General features: G+C 34.9%; 4 protein-coding genes across 5 annotated transcripts in view; 1 reads left to right on the top strand and 3 right to left on the bottom strand.

The window, feature by feature from the left end:
• Positions 1–421: 421 nt before the first annotated feature.
• On the bottom strand, positions 422–3,993 carry Mat1 (CDK-activating kinase assembly factor). 2 transcript variants are annotated; one of them, XM_043418758.1, is made up of 3 exons: positions 3,880–3,993; positions 2,421–2,587; positions 422–2,039 (listed from the first exon to the last, which is right to left on the bottom strand). In XM_043418758.1, exons 2-3 carry the CDS (start codon positions 2,542–2,544, stop codon positions 1,198–1,200), a joined length of 966 nt encoding a protein of 321 aa, XP_043274693.1. In that variant the 5' UTR covers positions 2,545–2,587; positions 3,880–3,993; the 3' UTR covers positions 422–1,197. The 2 variants fall into 2 exon arrangements, with proteins under 2 accessions (XP_043274693.1, XP_043274684.1); XM_043418749.1 differs by lacking the exon at positions 3,880–3,993 and adding an exon at positions 3,462–3,793.
• An 852-nt stretch (positions 3,994–4,845) lies between these two features.
• On the bottom strand, positions 4,846–7,928 carry Dph2 (Diphthamide biosynthesis 2). The gene is made up of 4 exons (XM_043418688.1): positions 7,356–7,928; positions 6,392–6,725; positions 5,694–6,175; positions 4,846–5,332 (listed from the first exon to the last, which is right to left on the bottom strand). Exons 1-4 carry the CDS (start codon positions 7,506–7,508, stop codon positions 4,886–4,888), a joined length of 1,416 nt encoding a protein of 471 aa, XP_043274623.1. The 5' UTR covers positions 7,509–7,928; the 3' UTR covers positions 4,846–4,885.
• Positions 7,929–8,162: 234 nt separating this feature from the next.
• Positions 8,163–11,764, top strand: LOC122410521 (uncharacterized). The gene is made up of 3 exons (XM_043418713.1): positions 8,163–8,696; positions 9,377–9,669; positions 9,990–11,764. The coding sequence occupies exons 1-3, from the start codon at positions 8,328–8,330 to the stop codon at positions 10,360–10,362; spliced, it is 1,035 nt and encodes a 344-aa protein (XP_043274648.1). The 5' UTR covers positions 8,163–8,327; the 3' UTR covers positions 10,363–11,764.
• A 664-nt stretch (positions 11,765–12,428) lies between these two features.
• Positions 12,429–19,517, bottom strand: part of LOC122410489 (sphingosine kinase 2-like) — a 31,402-nt gene continuing 24,313 nt past the window's right edge. Inside the window, exons 2-6 of the mRNA XM_043418655.1 lie at positions 18,647–18,998; positions 16,449–16,826; positions 15,415–15,665; positions 15,132–15,224; positions 12,429–14,555 (exon numbers count right to left, since the gene is read on the bottom strand). Coding sequence (XP_043274590.1) covers positions 14,227–14,555; positions 15,132–15,224; positions 15,415–15,665; positions 16,449–16,826; positions 18,647–18,998 — 1,403 coding nt within the window. The 3' untranslated portion in view covers positions 12,429–14,226. The remainder of the gene's footprint in view (positions 14,556–15,131; positions 15,225–15,414; positions 15,666–16,448; positions 16,827–18,646; positions 18,999–19,517) is intronic.

Genomic DNA, 19,517 nt, shown 5'->3' with positions numbered 1-19,517 from the left:
TGAAAAAAAAAAAAAACGAAAAAATTATGTTCGCGCGGTGAAAATTGGGTTTTTATAATAATCAAAGATTTTTTCAACGTATAATTTGAATTCAGCAATCATGCATCTAAGGATATGGTAATTAATGATAATTTCAGTCAAATTGAAACAAAAATTCGATCGAGAAAATAAATTTTATTTCATTCGAAAAAAAATGTCCATTCTTAGTTTTAAAAGCTAAAAAAAAAATGATAAAGAACTTGAAATATTCAAGGTTCATAAGTTTCACAAAGTTAGTTTAATTTATTACTAAACCACCTTAAAATGATGGTAATTGAAAAAATCTGGATTCACGTCTGACGTGAAAAATATTTAGTCAGAAAACTTGAGTGTGCAACAGAAGATGGAAAAATGGGAATCACTAAATGAAATTGTTCGTAGAAACAATACAAAACTCGTTGAGTTTTATTACGAAGTATTTATACACTGATGAGTTTTCCAGCCGATTATATAAATGTTATTAGTTGAATCGGCCAATCTTTTAACTGTTGAAAGAGAATAAAACAACAATGGCCGAGCCGGCAGCAAACCTAATGATACTATTATTTACACAGCTCCGAAAATATTGTACTCTTAAAACTACACTCGGTATTTTGTACATCTTTGTTCCTCAAGCCAGTAGGAAATGTCCCGTTGCAAAATTTCGTGGATGAGTGTGTGGCCACATTGGAAAATAAATAAAAAAAAAATAAACAAATCAACGATACTAGAAAAATCAGAATCGTCGGAATGGAAGAATTATAATTTTTCCACACAATTCCTCCATTTTCAGTTAATGGAATTTTCTTAGTCTGGCACGGATTCCGACATTTAACCCCCAAAAAAAACTTGACTCAACTGAATGAGACGGAAAAAAATGCATTTTTTTACATCTACGTAATAAAAACAAATTTCATTATATTAGGGAAAATTTGAGTGCAGATTCGGACTGTAAAGACGATCTAACTTTTCGTCAGTTCTTTTCAGAAATCCACAAGCAATATTACGCAAAGAAGGGCAGAAAATTAAAAAAAAAACTAAAAGGACAAAAATTGTTTTGTCATTCGAACCTTGCAAACGGGAATCGTTCCATTCGCAGGGAATCATTTGAACTGAAAATTTCACAGTGAAAATCCGTCGTTGAGAAAAACCAAGAATAATTCAGTGCCAATCGTAAGGTCATATGGACATGGGTTCGAGCTGCTGCCGGTGAGTAGGATTGTGGTACAGGCCAGCCATTGCGTCTTTCAAGGCTCGAAGACAAGCGATATTAGCTCTGAAACCACTTGCTCGCTCTCCAACAGTCTCGGCACGAACATGGGATATATAACCGCGTGTTTGTATATCGTTCCAGCTGGGCGGTGAAGGTCCTTCGATTTCTTGTTCGATCGGCTCGTAAACGTAAGTTGGTCCTTCGTCGATTTTGGGAAGAGGCATATAATTCTGAGATCCTTTACCGAATTTTATTCCGGTACTGAATTGCGTGGCTTTTGGTGCAGCCGGAGTTTTCGCTTTTTCTTTGGAAGCTTGCATCGAAGATGCAAACGTTTCAACAATGTTTTTGGCATTGCCCTCGGAGAACATGAGCTCGTCGATCAGAGCCTCCTTGTCACGAATCTTCTTTCTCTTCGTTTCGATCTCTTCTCTCACCAGCTCCACTCTCCTTTCTTCTTCTCGTTGTTTCTCAAGCTCTAGAAGCTCCTCGAGCTCGTGCTCTTTTCTACCTAATCGCGTTTTGTTCTTCAATATCTGATCCTTATTGTCACGCTTGTACTGCTCTATTCTTTTGTTTGTTTCTACCACGTCAATGTTATTTGCCAAATTGTAAACTATCGTTTCAACTTCCTCGAGGTAATCGTTGTAGGCTCTCAAATTCTCGAAATCTTCTTCCTTTTTGTTGAAATCGCGCAGTACTCGCTTTCGAATATCGACCTCTTTCTCCACCATCGAGTCTTCGAACATCTGTACTCGAAAATTTGTTCGGCGCAATGGTATCTGGCATTCTGGACATGCACCGGAACCTGAAATACGAAGAGTCGTTATTTATTTTCTTTACGATTAAGGAATTGAACTGTTTTCATTTCGAAAATATCCATGTAAAGGGTTTAGCGAATGAAGGTTTCTCTTACAAGATTATTTCGAACAAAAATTATGTGCATACATTTTTCTTCTCAAATGAACATTTCTTGAATAGCTCTCGAGTCTACATCGTGAAAAATACAGAGAAATAAATGGCAATTCACCTTTTAAGTTAAAACTGTGAAAACGAGTGAGAAACAAAAGTTAAAGAACAGATATTTATTCTCCTTTACCAACGTTTATGACAAATTATTTCATCAAATTCTATGGTGATTAAATTTTTGATAATTTATTACAATATTGAAAGTAAATGTTTGCCAAACCTTTCAAGAAGAGAAGATCTACACAACTTTCGCACAAACTGTGACCGCATACATTGACCATCAACTTCAGGGATGGGTTTCTATATTTCGTTGTCTTGCAACGAGGACAGGTTTGTTCCTCCATGACGAATGAGAAATCAAAACTTGATTATATTCCAAAAGTATATCTGCAACGTAGTTCAAATCAATGAGAACTGAAAGTTTTAAATTGTAAATTACAGGTTTTCTAAATTATTTTATTCTGCCAATTGATGATAAATCTGTACTGAGAATTTATTTAAAAAAGTCTTTATAAAATATAGCGTTTTCACTTTGAAGATGTATTTACAATCATCTTAGCTCAATAGTTTACAGAATGAGATCTGAAAAAAATCAACTTTCTGAATCAATGAAATAAAATTAGACAGTAAAGAATTAACAAGTTGATTAAACTTTTTAAATCATGTCCAGGTTAGTGACTTTGTTAAAGGTTATTATTCAATAGTGCCATAACACGACTATTCATACTGTTTTTCAAATCAGATTTTTCTATCAATCAACTTCTGACTCATGGTTTATCATGTCAATATACTGACGTTCTAATGAGTTGAATGATCTCAGCGTAAATTCATAATGAAGAGTAACAATGCTAGAACGCTCTCAGTGAAATAAAAAACAAAAGAATTTTTTGTACTGTGAAACTGAGAGAACACGAGAACTTAAAAAATACTCAATAGTAAAAATTTCAAACCCAATTCCGCAAAAGGAGTCATACATCCTGGGGAATTCGGCATGATGGGCAACAATTTTGTAATTTTATTTCCATAAACATTGTGACATAAACATGAACCTCAAAGTTTTTCGTTCTTTTCACATATACATGCTTATAACAATCAAGGACGTTTAGCCCAAAATCCCAGTTTTTAGGTGCAAAAAAATGTGCACGAGACTACATAGGGTTCAATTTATACCAGACGTAAAAATCTGAATCAAATAGCCACAATGTTGACAAGAAAGGTTATATCAGAGAACATAGATTTCATACAAAAACACAAAACCTACTTGTCAATAAGTACTATCGTGCAAAGATTTCAATCATCCCGGTTGAAAATATCAGTTGAACATTCGTTACAAAATTCGTTTTTCTCATTTTCGTTATACGAATCAGCGAATTTTCCTTCGAAAAACACAAGTGGACGTGAGCGCATAACCTATAAGGTTGCCGGGTGTTGTTTCGAGAGAGCCACCGCGTGAGACAGGAAAATTGCTGAGTGGTGTATAGCAAATTTTCATTCCCATTCGTTCCGTTTCTAGCACGGTTTCTAGCATTTATATATAGTGATCCGGTTGATAAAGTGACGTTGGCTATTGAGATTTCCTCTATAGCAATAATGGGTCAGGTAGAGAAGTATATAGGCATGCTTAGTTTTCCCATCCAACGAAATAAATGAAAACTAGAATAGAATTTTTTTTTACCAACCGAACTATTTATGAGAATTTAATCTCGGGCCAAGCTTCCAAACTCTGTATACGTTGTCGCATATGATTCCGCAAATCCACATATCACAGATCACAGCTGTTTAGCCGGGTGTAGTTTTCAGGTTAGAAAATCCGTGGACAAAGTAATTCGATAATAGACGATTGTGAGTGACACGTAAACAAACACAAGGTATGTTTCGAAGAAAACAAAAATTTACCATTCGAAAAAGTGCTACGATTTAATCAACTTCTGCGAAAAATTGATAAATTATTGTTTGTCCTAAGATGACGAAGCTAATGGAATGGTTAATATTCGGTGGCACCTTTTTTGGCGTGTGGGCTGCTCTTTTAACCAGTACCGATCTCACCGAAGGATGGAAATTCTTAATACTACTATTTCCAATGATATTGTTGTTCGTTTTTATTATCGGTGCTGCTGCTGTAGTTCTTTATCGAATATTCACTTTTAACAATTGTGAAGACGCTGCCAAAGAACTTCAGAGGGTAAGAAAAACATTGGTGCAATGATTGCTCAACATGTCAAATTTTCGTAACGAGAGTGTTTTTTTCACGTGCTAAATTTTCTATATCGACCCTATTAACGAGTGAATGAAATTTTTCCATTATTCAAATGAAATATCTCTATGTTTATCTGATCAAAATATTTTATTCCTAACTCCATATTTTTTTAAATCAAAAACTTCCTTGATGTACTCAAATTATATCAACAAGTTAAATATCATTCAATCACATTGTTCGTTTTTTTTGTTACTTGTTACAGCAAATAGAAGAGGCTAAAGCTGAGCTAAGAATAAAAGGTATACTATCAGGATGAATTTCATAGCAGAAATTTGACAAATTGAACATTCCACCGTGTAATTGTAAATGTTTTTATCTTCCAAAGAATTCCATTTTATAAAACATCAGAAAATAAACATAATAATAAAAAAAAAGAATTTCTAGGTCGTATTTCTAATGTTCAAGTTTTATTTAACTCTTCTCTATAATTATCTATAAATTTGTTCATTGGCATAACTTATTGGTAGACCACTACGTCCTTTTTCTGCTGGTTTAATTTCATCCTCGCCCAGTCTTTGTTCGACGCCTTTCCACGTTCTTTCGTTGAGAAAACTTGCACCAGCTTTCCCAATCATCATAGTGCCTGGTTCTTTTTGAGATAAAGCGTTCATTGTTTCTGCCAAAAAGACTTCTTTCTCAGAGCTTCGAAGTTCACCAGTTATTAGTGAAACGTCAGTTTCTTCTGATGTTTTGAATTCTACGTAATTAGCACCACCTGGCAATATTTGCCTAAAATCAAGACAATAGTGCGTTGATAAACTGCGAGAACTGTTGAATGCCAACTCCACTTCGAACGGTGTTAACAGCGGCTTGTAGAATTCTTTTGAATCAAAAATCTCATTTTCTGGACAGGCTATAACCACAAAAGCATCCACCTGAAAGAGATATAATTTCAAATATTCATCATCGTCAACTGGGATGGTCTTTTCATTTTCAAATTTTTTCAACTGCTGAAAAACATTTTTTTTCAATTCATTGAGTCACATTGAAATATGAGAAATTTTTCTATTTTGTTTTTTTTAATAAACAAATTTTCTATGAGATCGATTTCCATTAAATCGAAGAACGTGTCCAATTTTTTAACATAGAACAATATTTTGAAGTTGCAAAAAGTTATAGTTTTACACAATTGTTTCAAAGGAAAGGTATTTCAAATGCCTCGTATTTTTAGAATTTTCCGAGCATAACACCATTTCTACGAACATTATCGAAAAGATTTAAAAAATTACTAATTACCTCAGGAAAATTGGCGAGTTTTGCCGGATTTAATTTCCCCACGCTAAATATATACGATTTTTTATTTTTTTCTTTAAGAACCCGTTTTATCGAGTTTAAAGATTCAAGATAATTTTTAATGCCAAGAGTTGCAACGACGATTCCAACAGTACGAGCGTCTTTGAGTTTTTCGACGAGATACCGTCGTCTTTTGAGCCAGGGATTCGCGACTATTTCGAATTGTGTTACCGTGTTGCCAAGTGTATGGTACCAAAATTTGGCAGGTATGCTCAGTGCCAAGGAGGCCAACGTTTTATCATTTTTGCCGATATACAACGCTTCGTAATCTTCAATTTTATAGCCATTTTCAAGTGTCCACGATCGGCCGGATATCAAAACTTCTGGGCTGTTTTTTGTCATCGTGAAATCGACATTTGACATGCAACTCAACGTTGTTACTATCAACATGGAATATTTGGATTTCAGCAACTTCTGGACGGCCTCTGAAATTCGAAATGAAAATGAAATTCCAGAGTAACATTCATTTCGGAATTTTTTTACTGCTATTTGTTGAAAGTTTAAATATGCCATGAGGCATGAACAATAATAAAGCTTAGTAACTACCAATTGATCCTTAAAAAAAAAAAATTCAATAGTCATAGTAAAACATTGAAAAGCTTCAACAATCTTAACAAAGCATGACTAAAAATCAGGCTCACCGATCGCATGAGCATAGGCCACATCATAAAATAAAATATATTTCCTCGTGGTATCGACAAAAAATTCGGATATTGTTTGTACTAATAAATCAGTGTCGATGTCGCTTTTCTCCAATACGTGAAAAACTTCGAGACGAGATGTAGGATTCAAACAGGCATGACCAAAGTGCACTATTCCATCAGCGTTTATATGATTTGCAGCAATTTCATCAACGCAACAACTGCCGCATGTGGTGTCACCAAGAATGAATACTTTTTTTCCAAGATTTTGTTCAAGGTACAGAGAAACTTGAGCAGATATTGATAGTAAAGAGTCTGGAAACTGGAGACATACCTAAAAGCAGAAATGAGTTTAGACTTCTGTATTCATCAATATGCAAACAAAAATGGAACAGATATTTAAAATTTTTTTTTTTCAGTTTTGTAACGATAAAGTTCAATTTTTGCAAAGAACAAGAAATGCTCATTGATTTTTCAAGGTGTGAAATTTCCTGAATTGTTATTTTTTTTAAATGCTAAATTGAACAAAAAGTCATTTCATTTTTGTAGTTGTGCATCTTGAATAATTTTTTTACTTTGCTGAATAATTAAAAAAAAAAAGACTTCCCCATTACAGCCATGTAAATACTATCATTTTTTTCCTATTATAAACTTCAAAATTTTTTCAAAATATTTCATCTCGATAATAGATATGGGAAATGAATTTAGTTCAAATTGTCATTGAACAAAGTCCGATAGCGAAATTCATACATGAAAAAATTGAATGCAGTCTTGTCTTTCCAGAAGCGTACGTGATCACTCGATAAACACGAATGGCGGCTGACGGCTGGTATAACCTCAATGCGTCAGCAGTAAGAAATATTGTTGTCTCTCAAATTCGGAAAAAACTAAATATATTTTTTATAACAAATATTGAAAAATTTATCGAACTAACAATAGTCACGATTATTCATTACAGACTAACCCTTTCGAGACCACGTGCTTTGATCCATTCGACACATTTGTCAAGGTCGTATTTTTTCACAACATTATGAACTATTTCAGTTTTATTTTGTGACAAATCTGTTTCCAATTTACTCGGCGATTTTTCATCTTTCTTGACACACACTGTCGTCATTGTGAATTATCGTAAACTAACAAAATATATTCTTTTATTTACAAGTTCACCACTCCATGACTCGAGTTTGACTTGTTGACGTTTCGAATCAAAAGGAGAAGTACATATGTCAGTCACGACAATTCACGATCAGCAGAACACGCTTTCGTTCGATAATGAACTTTCACCTCCGTGAACTTTGCTGACTGATTTTTTATTTCTATCTTTTTTTAGTGTAAATTGTTTGTCGGCGATTGTCCAATTGTTTTTAAATATTATAATAGTGCACTTAAATTTCATCAAGCTCTATAGAAAAAGAATATTTTAAATTGACATAAATGTTTTTTTATGATATATATTTTCCCACGAGCAGCCATATCCGATTAACTTTTTCTCCATAAGATTCATAACCGACAAACAATTGAGGTTTGATTGGATTACACTATCATTGGACTATCACTGACAAGGACCCTCCCCCCCGACAAACGATTTACTCTAAAAAGTCAGAAATCCAGAATCAATCGGCCAAGTTCACGGAAAGTTTAATTTTCGATAGTGTACAATTTTTAATTAATGGTAAAAACAGTAATTTTTTTTACTCATTGTGAATAACAGCATAATACACTTATCGATAGCTGGTATAGTAGTCACGAGTTCGTTTACACACCTTTTTAACCATATATGTATAGATGCTATACATAAAAATCTATATGTAGTTGTCGCTTGTTTGCGCGATGCGCAATAACCTCGAAAGCCACGACACGAAAACCAAATTTCGGTGATTAGAAAACAGAGAAACAAGAGTTGAAAAGTTAGGTTTTAATTAAAAAGAATAAAAGTATGAATGATTATGAAATGGACGAAAATATGCCGCAAAGAAGAGCTACATGTGAAATTTCGAATGGTTTGATAAGTTGGAGAGTATGCAGTACTCCCGATTATCGGAATACCCCAAACGTCAAAAAAATGTCAGTGGATTCAGGATTGGAAATGAACAGTAATTCGAACGGCAGTAATGTAATGCCGAACGAAAATGGAACATCAAATTTTACAATACCAATTCCCTTCGGAAATTTAATGGAGATTCAAACAAGCCAGTCTTCACGTCGGTTCAACGATGGAAACAACGAAACAACTGAGACAATCGAAGAAATAGATCAACCAGCTTCTTCATTGTCTGAGGATGTATCTGAATGGGGAAGAAAATCGGTACGGTTTCTTTCTGCTTTCTTCTAGAAAAATACTTGAATTAGACTCTAATTCAAAGTAACAGTAACATAAGATTTGTCTGAAAAAAATTACTTATAAGATTAGTGAAATTTTATTGACATTTAATGTCATGCTTGACAATTTTTAAACATAAAAAATGGATGAGACAGCTACGATTTCCTTAACTTTCATTGATGGAGCAAAAAATTTTTTCTAAATAAAATTGATATTGTCATAAAACTGAAAAAACTGTCTTCATTCTACTTTGATTAGAAATAACGTTCAAATGATTATTCAAATAGAATGCTTTCAAAAGGACAAATTTTGGTGAGAATTTTTTTTTAATCAATACATGCTAATTGAAATAATTTTTTCCTATAAGCTCTTCTAGAATGCTTTTGTTCTAGTGCAACTTGAAACGTATTAATTTTGTGTGCACTCTTCAATGATTTTTAGCAAACTGTGCCTTGAATATACTTTACACGTTTAAAAAACAGGGTCACATTTTTTTAATTCCAGATTACTGTAGAGTTCATTGCAATTTGCTGATTAGGTCATTGTGATCAAGATTGTTCAAGTTCAAATTTTTCTGGAAATTATAACCTCTTTTAATTGAGTAAAATATTATAAATTCAGTTTAATGAATTTTCCTTTTTGTCTCATAAATATTCTTATTTCAGTTTGACTGGGAAAGTCAACGGTGCTTACAAATCCGTAACAGGCTCAAACCCCATGCAACGTCCCTGGGACATATACAGAGAACATTTAGAATTCCTGCCAAGCAACGCTTAACTCGCCGAGAAATTTCGAAGAAACAATTGTTAGAAACTATAAATGCTAGCCGTGAACTACGACTATGCTTAGCTGCAAGTGTCAATCATGTTGAATACGTCGAACGTATGTTGAGTTTCGGTGTATCACCAAATTGCAGAGATTCTACAGGACGCACACCCCTTCATATTGCAGGTCACAGGTACGTGGAAATATATATTGTCCTCGAAACAAACTTTGTCACTTATTTTCTGCAGCATTGAGAAAATATCTTATTGTATAGAGAACTAGGGATTTAAACCACATCCCCAATATTCATTTCTACTTTCAATTCTAATCTTTTTTTGAAAAAATTGAGCCACAAGCTCCGCTGTTAATAGTTTTAGGAGAAAAGTTTCAAAATTTATCCATGCACTGATATATTTCCAATGATATCACTACCATAATTGTCCATTACATTACATAAAAATTATACTTCACTTTAGTGCGATAACTAACTTCGTTTTACGTTTCTTTTTTCAGAGGATATTCAGCTATTGTGGATCTGCTGCGAAAGTACGGCGCCGATGCCAAACTTGGTGATGTCGCAGGCACATCACCGCTGCAAGCCGCGATCACTTGTGGCGATAAACCATCGATTACATTTGTGAACGAGGCCGTTGTATGTCAACCAAGTTCGAGATTTAGACTGAAGATTATTGCTCCAGGTTCTGATTCCAATACGAATGATTTCGAGACTCAAGCTAACGATAAAAATGTTGCTGCAAGTCTAGATGTTGACGCTCCTTGGTCTAATAGTAGTCAAACGTTCGATCAACAGGTTGAAGCTTTGAGTAAAGTTTGCTCAAGGCTTTCATTCTCAAATACCACTGATGGATGTCAAAGCTCATCCTAAACGTGGGTTCGAAAATCCACGAATCACGTTTAAAAAGCTAAAATACACTATTGAAAACAAGTAATGCTGCGTCATTTCTTTACATTGTCGCGTTATTTTTATTTTCTCTTCTCGTTTTTTCAACAACAAGAACGTTTTTATCGTCGTTTTTATGAATTTATATTTCTATCTCATTTTTTTCGGATATTCAATGGATTGCTTCATGAAAAGAATACAAGATTCAGTGAATTATGCGAAACATATTATTTCAAAAAAAAGCAAAAGCCAGATCGTCAAGATATAAAAAGAATTTATTTGGTATCTGAATAGACTGAGAGATAACTAGAATCTCCAGCTGAATAAACATATATACATAGCACAATTACTGTCAAATCATCCATGAAGACTGTCAATGACGTTGAATAATGGTTTGATAAAAACTTCAAACGCTGTATATCGTTACGTGAGTATTTTTTTTAAAAAAACGTAATTGTTTGAAATAATTCACTAACAATAAATAACGACAACGATTGAAATTTGATGATATCGAAGTTAGCGAATTTGAAAGATAAGAACAAAAAAACTAAATCCTACGTATTTTGCTACTTTTTTTCGTCGATCTCCTTATAAGGTTCTCATTTTAATGATTTTCATGAGAAATTCAAATTGTTTGAACTACAACTGCCGATTAGCCATACATAAATTGTAGAGTTTGAGCTTAAACACGTTTGAATGTAAGACAAAAACCCAAATAATCAGACAGTATATATGAGCCCAAAAATAATTATATCCGACGGTTTGCCACCGTCATTATGCACGAATGTATGTATATATGTATAAATAAAACCACAAGTAACAGATACCACTTTGAAGAGGTAACTGTTCAAAGAAATGATTAATTACAGTATGAATATTCGATGAATTCTGTCTCTATTACGTGAGAAATAAGCTATTTCGATGAACGGATTGAATAAAATCTCATGCAATATGCAAAAAAAGCAATGACATAAAAGAATACCGAAAGTTGTAACCTACATTAATCAATGAAGTAATTAACCGAATGAAGTAGTAATACTGAGAGATTCACGACTGAAGAAAAGATTGAATTTCAACAGCTCTCCCAAGCAATCAACAAGTTGTCTTTTTTTGCAAAAATCGTAATGTTTTCATTTACTTTTACAATTGCATTTTTAATCTTAAAAACGGAAATAAAAGTTCACATGGAACTGCAACGACGCAGCACTTTGAACATTCCAAAATATTTTTAGCTCAAAAAGTTTAAACAATAAACACCATCATATAGTCGATATTGCGAGGAATTTAAACGGCTGATTTGTAAATTGAAAACTATGCCAAAATAAATCGTCTACTGTCATGACTGTCAAAAAAGAAATAAAAATAAAGCAATCGTTTTTTTAATCTACAACGGATTGAAGTAAAGACTAATTTGAAGCATCATCTCGTCCAACTCCTGACATAATGAAATTTTACTTACCTCCAGTTATATAAAGTCTGATTGACAATGAGAAATTAGGGTACGTGGAAGCTCAAATCATTTCGATAATCCACAAATCACTTGAGGAATATGTATTTTTTTTTCTTTTTTTTTTCGAAAAATGACTAACAAACAGATTTTGATATTCAACATTATTTTACACAAAACGAGAGCTAATGGATAACCATTAAAATAAAAAAAAGAAAAATAATATGAATACTTGACTATTGCTAAGATTTGTGATAATATGCCGAAAGTTAATTCTTACAGTAAAATTACTAGAAAGTAGTCAACAATTATCGTACAGAGTTTATAGTACATATACGCTAGAATACAATAATGATAAAAAATATTCTAAAAAGCTCCGATATTCATGAAACCCCATTCTTATTCTGTTAACAATTATCCTTTAAATAAATTTTTTTGTTTATGTCACAGTAGCGTAACAACGTTAAGTTATAGAGGTAAAGAAATATTTACAAATGCAGCGAAGATTATTTTGACGCACGATTAGAGGAGAACAAAATCTCCAACGAATCCAGGGAAGAAAAGCATTTTGACGAAACAATTATTTCAGCATTTTTTTCAATTATTATTTTGCTACGCTGTTTTATATTTGATTGAAAATTGTTATACAATATTTACAGTAGAGATTTAGTGATGATAAATTATGACATTGCCCGAATTCGTCTCATTCAACAGCCTACGACGAACTCGACTGATTACTTTTTAATTTGGATTATTCTTACAATATTTACAATGAAATTGACAAAGATTGTTAAGCTCGGGTTCAGCTCTCTGCTTCAAATGAAAATAATATTATTAGAGAGAATTTTAAGGGAGTTTAACACTGAATTATTTATGTCGTCTTTGACGCTGTTCTCGATTCTAAATTTACTATAATTCTGCGTCTTTACAAGCTATAAGAATATTCAAATTATACATTCTATTCGTGGTTTTCGAACAGATAAACACTGTTTATCTTTTGGACAGACTGCATTTTTTTGAGCGTTTTTTTCAAGTCCTATTGGAACCACGTTATAAGGCGTAATTCTTATTTTTATTTGATTTCTTTTCGACTTCAGTTTGGTCAGCCATTCCGATAAGTTGTTGATTCGCTGACACGAATCCTCTTCTTTCTATCAGTGGCTGCCAAAAACCTTCAATTTTTTTTTCTCTTGTACAAATGATTCACTAAACAATAGATGACTAACAATGAGATATTTCTCTAGCTAGTCAATAACAAATATTCGTAGTACTTGCCTACGGCCCATCCCCACGTTCTTCCCGAAAGCATTCCCTTTCATCAACTATTTTGTAATTACAGATTTTTCGTTGAGTTTCTTCGATTAATCTCGATCACATTCTAGGATCATAGGACGCATGGAATCTCATTCAGGATCCATTTTTTCACAAAAGTTTTGCACTCTATTTCGAAAAATGTGATGACCCACATTTTCTTATACAAAAGACACAAATTTGTCCTATTTTCGTCGTCCACAGCACGCAGAACCACACAGTTTTTCTCATTCTTATCGTACTTCTCATGCTTATTTACGACGTGGTCAAGGACGTGAAGCTGACCAAGAGGAATCCATGGAAATGAAGGAACTGTGTGAAAATTGCGATGACCTACTAGCATTTCCACTTCCGAGTAACCGACATAGCTACATCACTGATATTTCCAAGGCCCTCAAATGATACGATCTTGTTTCAACCGCGATAGATTGAATAGTCCGTTATTTAATTTATTTATCATTCTTTTTTTTCTCAGCTAACATGAAATTAAATGGTTCAATCAATGAACAAAGAATTTTTTTGGGTCCTGTGAATGGAGCCTACGGAATTTCTCAATTTTTTCAAAATTTTATTTTTTTTTTTTTTGGAATGCCTATTTTTGACTCGATTTGGAGCCAATAATTGATAAGCCATTCGTTCAATGGCCCGAATCCTCCCTACTAAATGACTTTTGAAAAAAAATCGCTCCTATTATGTCACGTAACGACAATAATGTTCGATTATCGATTGAAAAAGGTTTCGTTGACCAGCAATCTACTTTAAAAATGATATTATTTTTGCGTTTCGAGTGGAATTTTCAAGATAATTGAACTTCATCGAATTTTCTCTTACAACTGCAAAATTACTGCAAATACCGTTCTTCCATTTTCTACGATCAATAAATTTCCATCGACAAATTATTGAGTGGTTGAGTCGAATGTACTTATGGATGAGCTTTTTTCAACGGTGCGTCAAATCACGGATCGAATTTTTATTTCTGGAATTGAGAATGTCTTCGGAATGTTTCTATATCGATTATCGAGAGCAAGAATGAAGAGGAAATTTTCTCAAGCCCCGTTGATTCGTTGTACTCTTTCAGACGATGGATCGCGTCAAGGGCTCATCACGTTGGCGAGCGAGGGAAAAATTTCCGCCTGTAGAGGTCCATAATCGACTACCTCACCGTCGACGGTCATGTGGCCCCCGGTGCTTTCAGCCGGTTCTATCCTAAAAGCTTTGACCGGGATCATTTCGACACCGGAACAAGCCAGATGAGCTCCCGTGCTAAGACCCAGTAAAAATTGCAGAAGATTTGGTCTCGTCATTCCAGCTCGAACTATCAGCAACCAAATTACACCGTCCGCGAGCTTTGCCCGTGGTGCGAATAAGCAATCCTGTCCAAGATGCGACTGATAAGCTGCGTGTACCATCACGAATTCACCTGCCAGAAAAAATGGTGTAAATTATTTTAAATCTTTCAAAAATAGTGAAAAAAGCTTGGTTTTTGAGAATTCGTGATATTGAGTTGAACGCATAAAAGAGTTGACACAACATCGATCTGCTTTTTCTGGTAATTTGAAAGGTTCAACTCGATGCAACGTAATTAAAATTACAAATTTTCATTGATACGATATCAGGCCTCTTTAAATTATGAATGAAATTCTGTATTCTACACAGTTTGAGTCAAATTTGTGTACATAAAAAATTGCCCATATTTAACATACATTTTCACTCATTTCCATCACATTGTAAGATTTTTTAAGTTTCAATTCGTTGATTCGATCCACGAGAACAGGACAAAGTCTTTGCTCGTCAACTTTTTTTCGCAAATAATTAGCAATAAAATCACGTCGATTCCACATCCATTGAATATTTGAAACAAAAGCCCTTACACTGTCTCGAAATAACGAAAAAAAATAAAACAAAAAACAAAAAACGAAACATCGAAAATCATGAGCTGGTCGATTTGTGAAATTTCGCTGATCCTTTTTTCTGTTTCAGGGAATATTTTGCGTACCTTGCACCTGAGTCCATCCATTAGGAAGCTCGGTAGTGAGAGCAGGCAAAGAAGAAGGTGGTCCGTACATGACACGACTACCGTTGTCGCCATCTGAAAACGCAGAGAAACAAGAGCATTTCAATGATTTTCGATGATATTAGTCAACGTGCGGAAGTAAAATTGCGAATAAGGGAGTTGCAGTTTTTTCCAATTGATTTTATCTTATTGAATAATGATAATCTGGAAAGGAAAATGGGACGAAAGAATAGAGCGACAGACCAGGAAGAAAATAAATACTGACCTTGAGAAGAACCTTCGTTATCGTCCATGCTGTGATAACTTGAAACCGAGCCGGTACTGAAATAGGTCGATTTCCTGGACGTTGCCGAATAAAAGCTGTCCAGTCTGCTGCGACTCTGGGTTTCAGTTTCCAACGCCAAACTCTCCGTTATTATTTCATTGCTGTCGGAATTATGCAGGCCGATGTCTACATCTTGGCTCGCCGTTTCCAGAGCGTCCTGATAACTTTTAGATTCTCGAATCCCGCAAAACCTTCGTTCAAATTCAAAGACATTTCATTTAACTTGATTCGAGTCTCAACGTTTCCTCGAGTTTTACAATTGTGTTATAACTTTTTATCAATTTCTGTTGAACTCGATAAACTCAAATTTTAAATTGAATTTAAGTAAAGACTCTTTGGACGTTTGGTAGAAATTCATTCGGAGTCATTGGGCTTCTATTTTCATTGGGTCGCTTTTATTTTGACTAACACTTCATCAATTATATAAAATGGCAGGCTCAATTGTATAAACATTGAGCCGAATTCGAGGAAATAACTCTTCGTGATTGATACCAAATTCATCGCGTATTCCAAATCGCATTTGACATTCGTTACATTTAGACACCAATATTATTCACGGAAACAGAGTTTTTGGTCTATTAAAAAATTGTTTTGTATTCTAAAAACGCATTCAATGAAAAGTGAGCTTTGCCCTCGATTTCTCATTTTTTTCTCTCGTCTCAGTCCTCGGTACTATTAAAGCACTTTTCGAGCAGAACAATAATTTTTTGTTACTCCGAACTGCTGAATTCGTGAACAAGTACCGAGGTTCGTAAAATTTCGAGTCAACGAAGCTTTGATTCTCGAGAAATGAGGTTTGGCCTCGAAACCACCGTTTTTTTTCTTCCATTCCATCAGTCTACGAAATTCGAACTTCGAGAGTGATTTACTTCGAAGAATTTCGATTCGATTCGTGTGGAAATTCGACTCGGTAGGAATCGCTGCGACATTGAGATTTCAGGGATCGTTGAAAGGTAGAAATTAAGGAGATTTACCTGTCCAATTGATCGCCGAAGCTCTTCGCATGAGGAATGATGACTTCGTCCTTTTTCATGTTATCCTTGTAAATGACATTGGTCTGATTGTTCTCGGAGGATGGCGGTAATTTCTCGAAGGGAAGATAAGAGACCTTACCCTTGTAAGTTCGCAATCCTATGAGCCTGGCGACTCCCCAAACCGCGAAACGCTGACCACCGATAGCTCTGAGTCTCTCGCTTTCGATGTCTATATCGGAGAGCAATCCCCAACCGATGGAAAGGAACGAGAAGAGGATTTGACTTCGCGTTTCAACTCGGACGAGGTCCATCGGAGTTTTTTTGCATCGCACCACAGCGAGGGAGCTGATTAGCATGGGATTTTGGTCGTACGGCTCCCTGCGAAAGAACAACAAAGTCATTAGTCATTTGGAAGGTACAATTTGAAAAAAAAAATGGAAAGTTGCGAAGGAAGAGAAAACGAGGACGAGGAACCTCAATTACGATCAATTCGATTCGGGTTAGAATCATTGAAAAATTATTTTACCAAATTCATCAATTGAAAACTGTATTTAATCAAAAAACTAATTATTTAATTTTAAAAATCTAGTGAATCCAATGGTTTTTTTTCTTTTCACGATTCTGTTTGTTTGACGACAAATAATACTCGAGTTCATCGTTCTTTCGTCAAAGTGGAATTTAGTCGTTCGTCTATTCAATTTGATTGAAAAAAATTCACTTTAGGCCAAAATATTTTCTCAAATATTTGTCAGGAAACATTTTTTTACGAGCAGTAAATTAAGGAGCTTTAAACGAAAGGGGAACTGGGGAAAAACGACTACGACGTATTCGCTCTGATTCAGTGACGACTAAAAAGCTGTGAAGCATCGCTAGATGCATCGAAAAATAAGGAAAATTATTGTCCATTTTGACTGACGAGTTGAAAATTTAATCAGCAGAAAAGAAAAGCAGTGGGATGAGAACGAAGAAACGGAATTACCGTAAGAACGAAAAATTCGCGACGTCGGTACCTCGAGCAGTTTTATAAAATGAATCAGAAAACAAAAATAAAAACCAACAATATCGTTGCAACGAAAGAAAGATATAAAAATTCAGTACGAGGAATATTACGACCCTCTGAAATTTACATACATGAAATACATTCAAGCAGGAACATGCAATTGGAAAGAACATTGAATTTATAAATGATGTGTACTTGAGAAACAAATGTGAAAAAACTTGTTAGCAATCGTATGCAAATCTTCGGTAGCTTGACCTTCGATGACTCGTTACGTTTTTTCCATCTTTTTTCCCAGTTCGATTGCAACAGGAATTTTTTATGAATGAAGTCTCTCCTGCTGATCTATGCATTTCCATATTTTTTATAATATCAATGGCAATCTATTACTATCGCGAAAAAATTGATTATTTACAATCCGGTTAGAATGAATTGAAAAACTGGTGTCACAGGAATAGAAACGAAAGTGTAATACAATGTTTTTTTCCTCTCAATTTTTAGTGAACAAGATCGAATTTGTTCATGAAATAAAAAATTTCAATCCAATTTAAGGAGTTTCGGTACAGGCGATACAATGTTGCCATGCTAAACCATGCTAAAAACATAAAAAATTTCAAAAAGTTTAGAATTTTATAAAATTTGGTGAACATATTCTTTAGTGCCAAATTTGACAATACAAATTTTTTAAGATTTTTCTTCTACACAGTTATCGAGTAATTGATCACTAAAGTTTACATGTATAAGCATAGCGTTTCCATATATATAGGTATACATTCCGGGCATAAGAAATCTGCTTTAATGCGTAATTACTCGATAACTAAGTAGAAGAAAATTTTGAAAAAATTTGTGTTTTCGCACTTGATGTTGAAGAACATTATCACCAAATTTGATCAATTTCTTAATATTTTGACTTTTGTACCGAAACTCCTTAAAGAGAAAATATTTGAATGTTCTAAAAACTTGCATTTTGCTCGAAAAAAAATGCACAAATTCGAAGTAAAATATGATGAATTCACTTCTGTAAAGAGTTGTGTGCGATTGAACTAACGTCGAAACTCGGTCGAACGAATTGTCATGATAAATTTTGGAGGTCGAATTTATGCGGTGGCAATGAAAACGAAGGAAAATATGTTCCGAGCAAGATTTTTTGGGGAACGAGATAAATGTTTGTGCACGCGCTTTGGCAAACGACGAAACTTACTGCTTGGCATGGGCGATGGATTTGGCGAGTCCATTGCCAGATCCGCACGGAATAACGCCGAGAGGAACTTCCTCGAGGGCTCGTTCCCAGTCGGGTCTCTCGAGGAGTCCGTTGACGACTTCGAAGACGATGCCATCGCCGCCGACCATGAGCAAGCCGCTCCATTGATAAATGTCTCTCGTGCGAACGAATTCTCGTGCGTAATTCGAGTGCTTCGTGATATGAACTTCGTAGGGTTTTTCAGCTTCGGAGAGGATCGGATGGACCCGCCGTTGGAACGTTTCGCGTCCTCTGCCTGGTCCGCTCTTCGGATTTAGGAGCACCAAAAGTTTTCTGCGTTCGCCAGGACACGCTGGAACAAAATAAAGTGCGTCAACAAACGGAAACGACGGTTTCACTTTTTCTCTCTCGATAGGCAACAACGGCTCGACATTAAATCCCGCCAATTAGCTGAATCACCGAGTTCGATCTACACGCGCAGCGTTAAATAACGCGTGTTTCAATTACGAAACACCGCATCCGGTGATCGCGACGAGGAGCTCGTGATTTATGCGTTTTTCCTCGTAACGTTTAAGCGGACGATTCATTTTCTACACCCTGAATAATCCATCCACGAGGAAAACCCGAGAAATATTGAAAAAAATCCTCATAAAGTGAACTTTCAATCGTCGAGTCTTCGGAAGTGTAATGGCAGAAAAAAAATCGTTTTCTCATGAAAACTATCAAGTTTTTTGAACGAATGGCATTTCCGAAGCCTTTTCCCCACGATTTTTCTCGGGTCAGCGTGTTTTTTGTTGCAACAAGCCGGAAAAGCTCCCCCCGAGGAATTCGTTCTCGAAATTTCCGAGCGTTTGAAAGGCGCGAAAGATTA

The sequence above is a fragment of the Venturia canescens genome, chromosome 1 (genome assembly GCF_019457755.1).
Source record: "Venturia canescens isolate UGA chromosome 1, ASM1945775v1, whole genome shotgun sequence".
NCBI classification, from domain to species: domain Eukaryota; kingdom Metazoa; phylum Arthropoda; class Insecta; order Hymenoptera; family Ichneumonidae; genus Venturia; species Venturia canescens.
The sequence above is the reverse complement of the archived record's forward strand: the minus strand, read 5'-3'. Positions and strand labels throughout refer to the sequence as shown.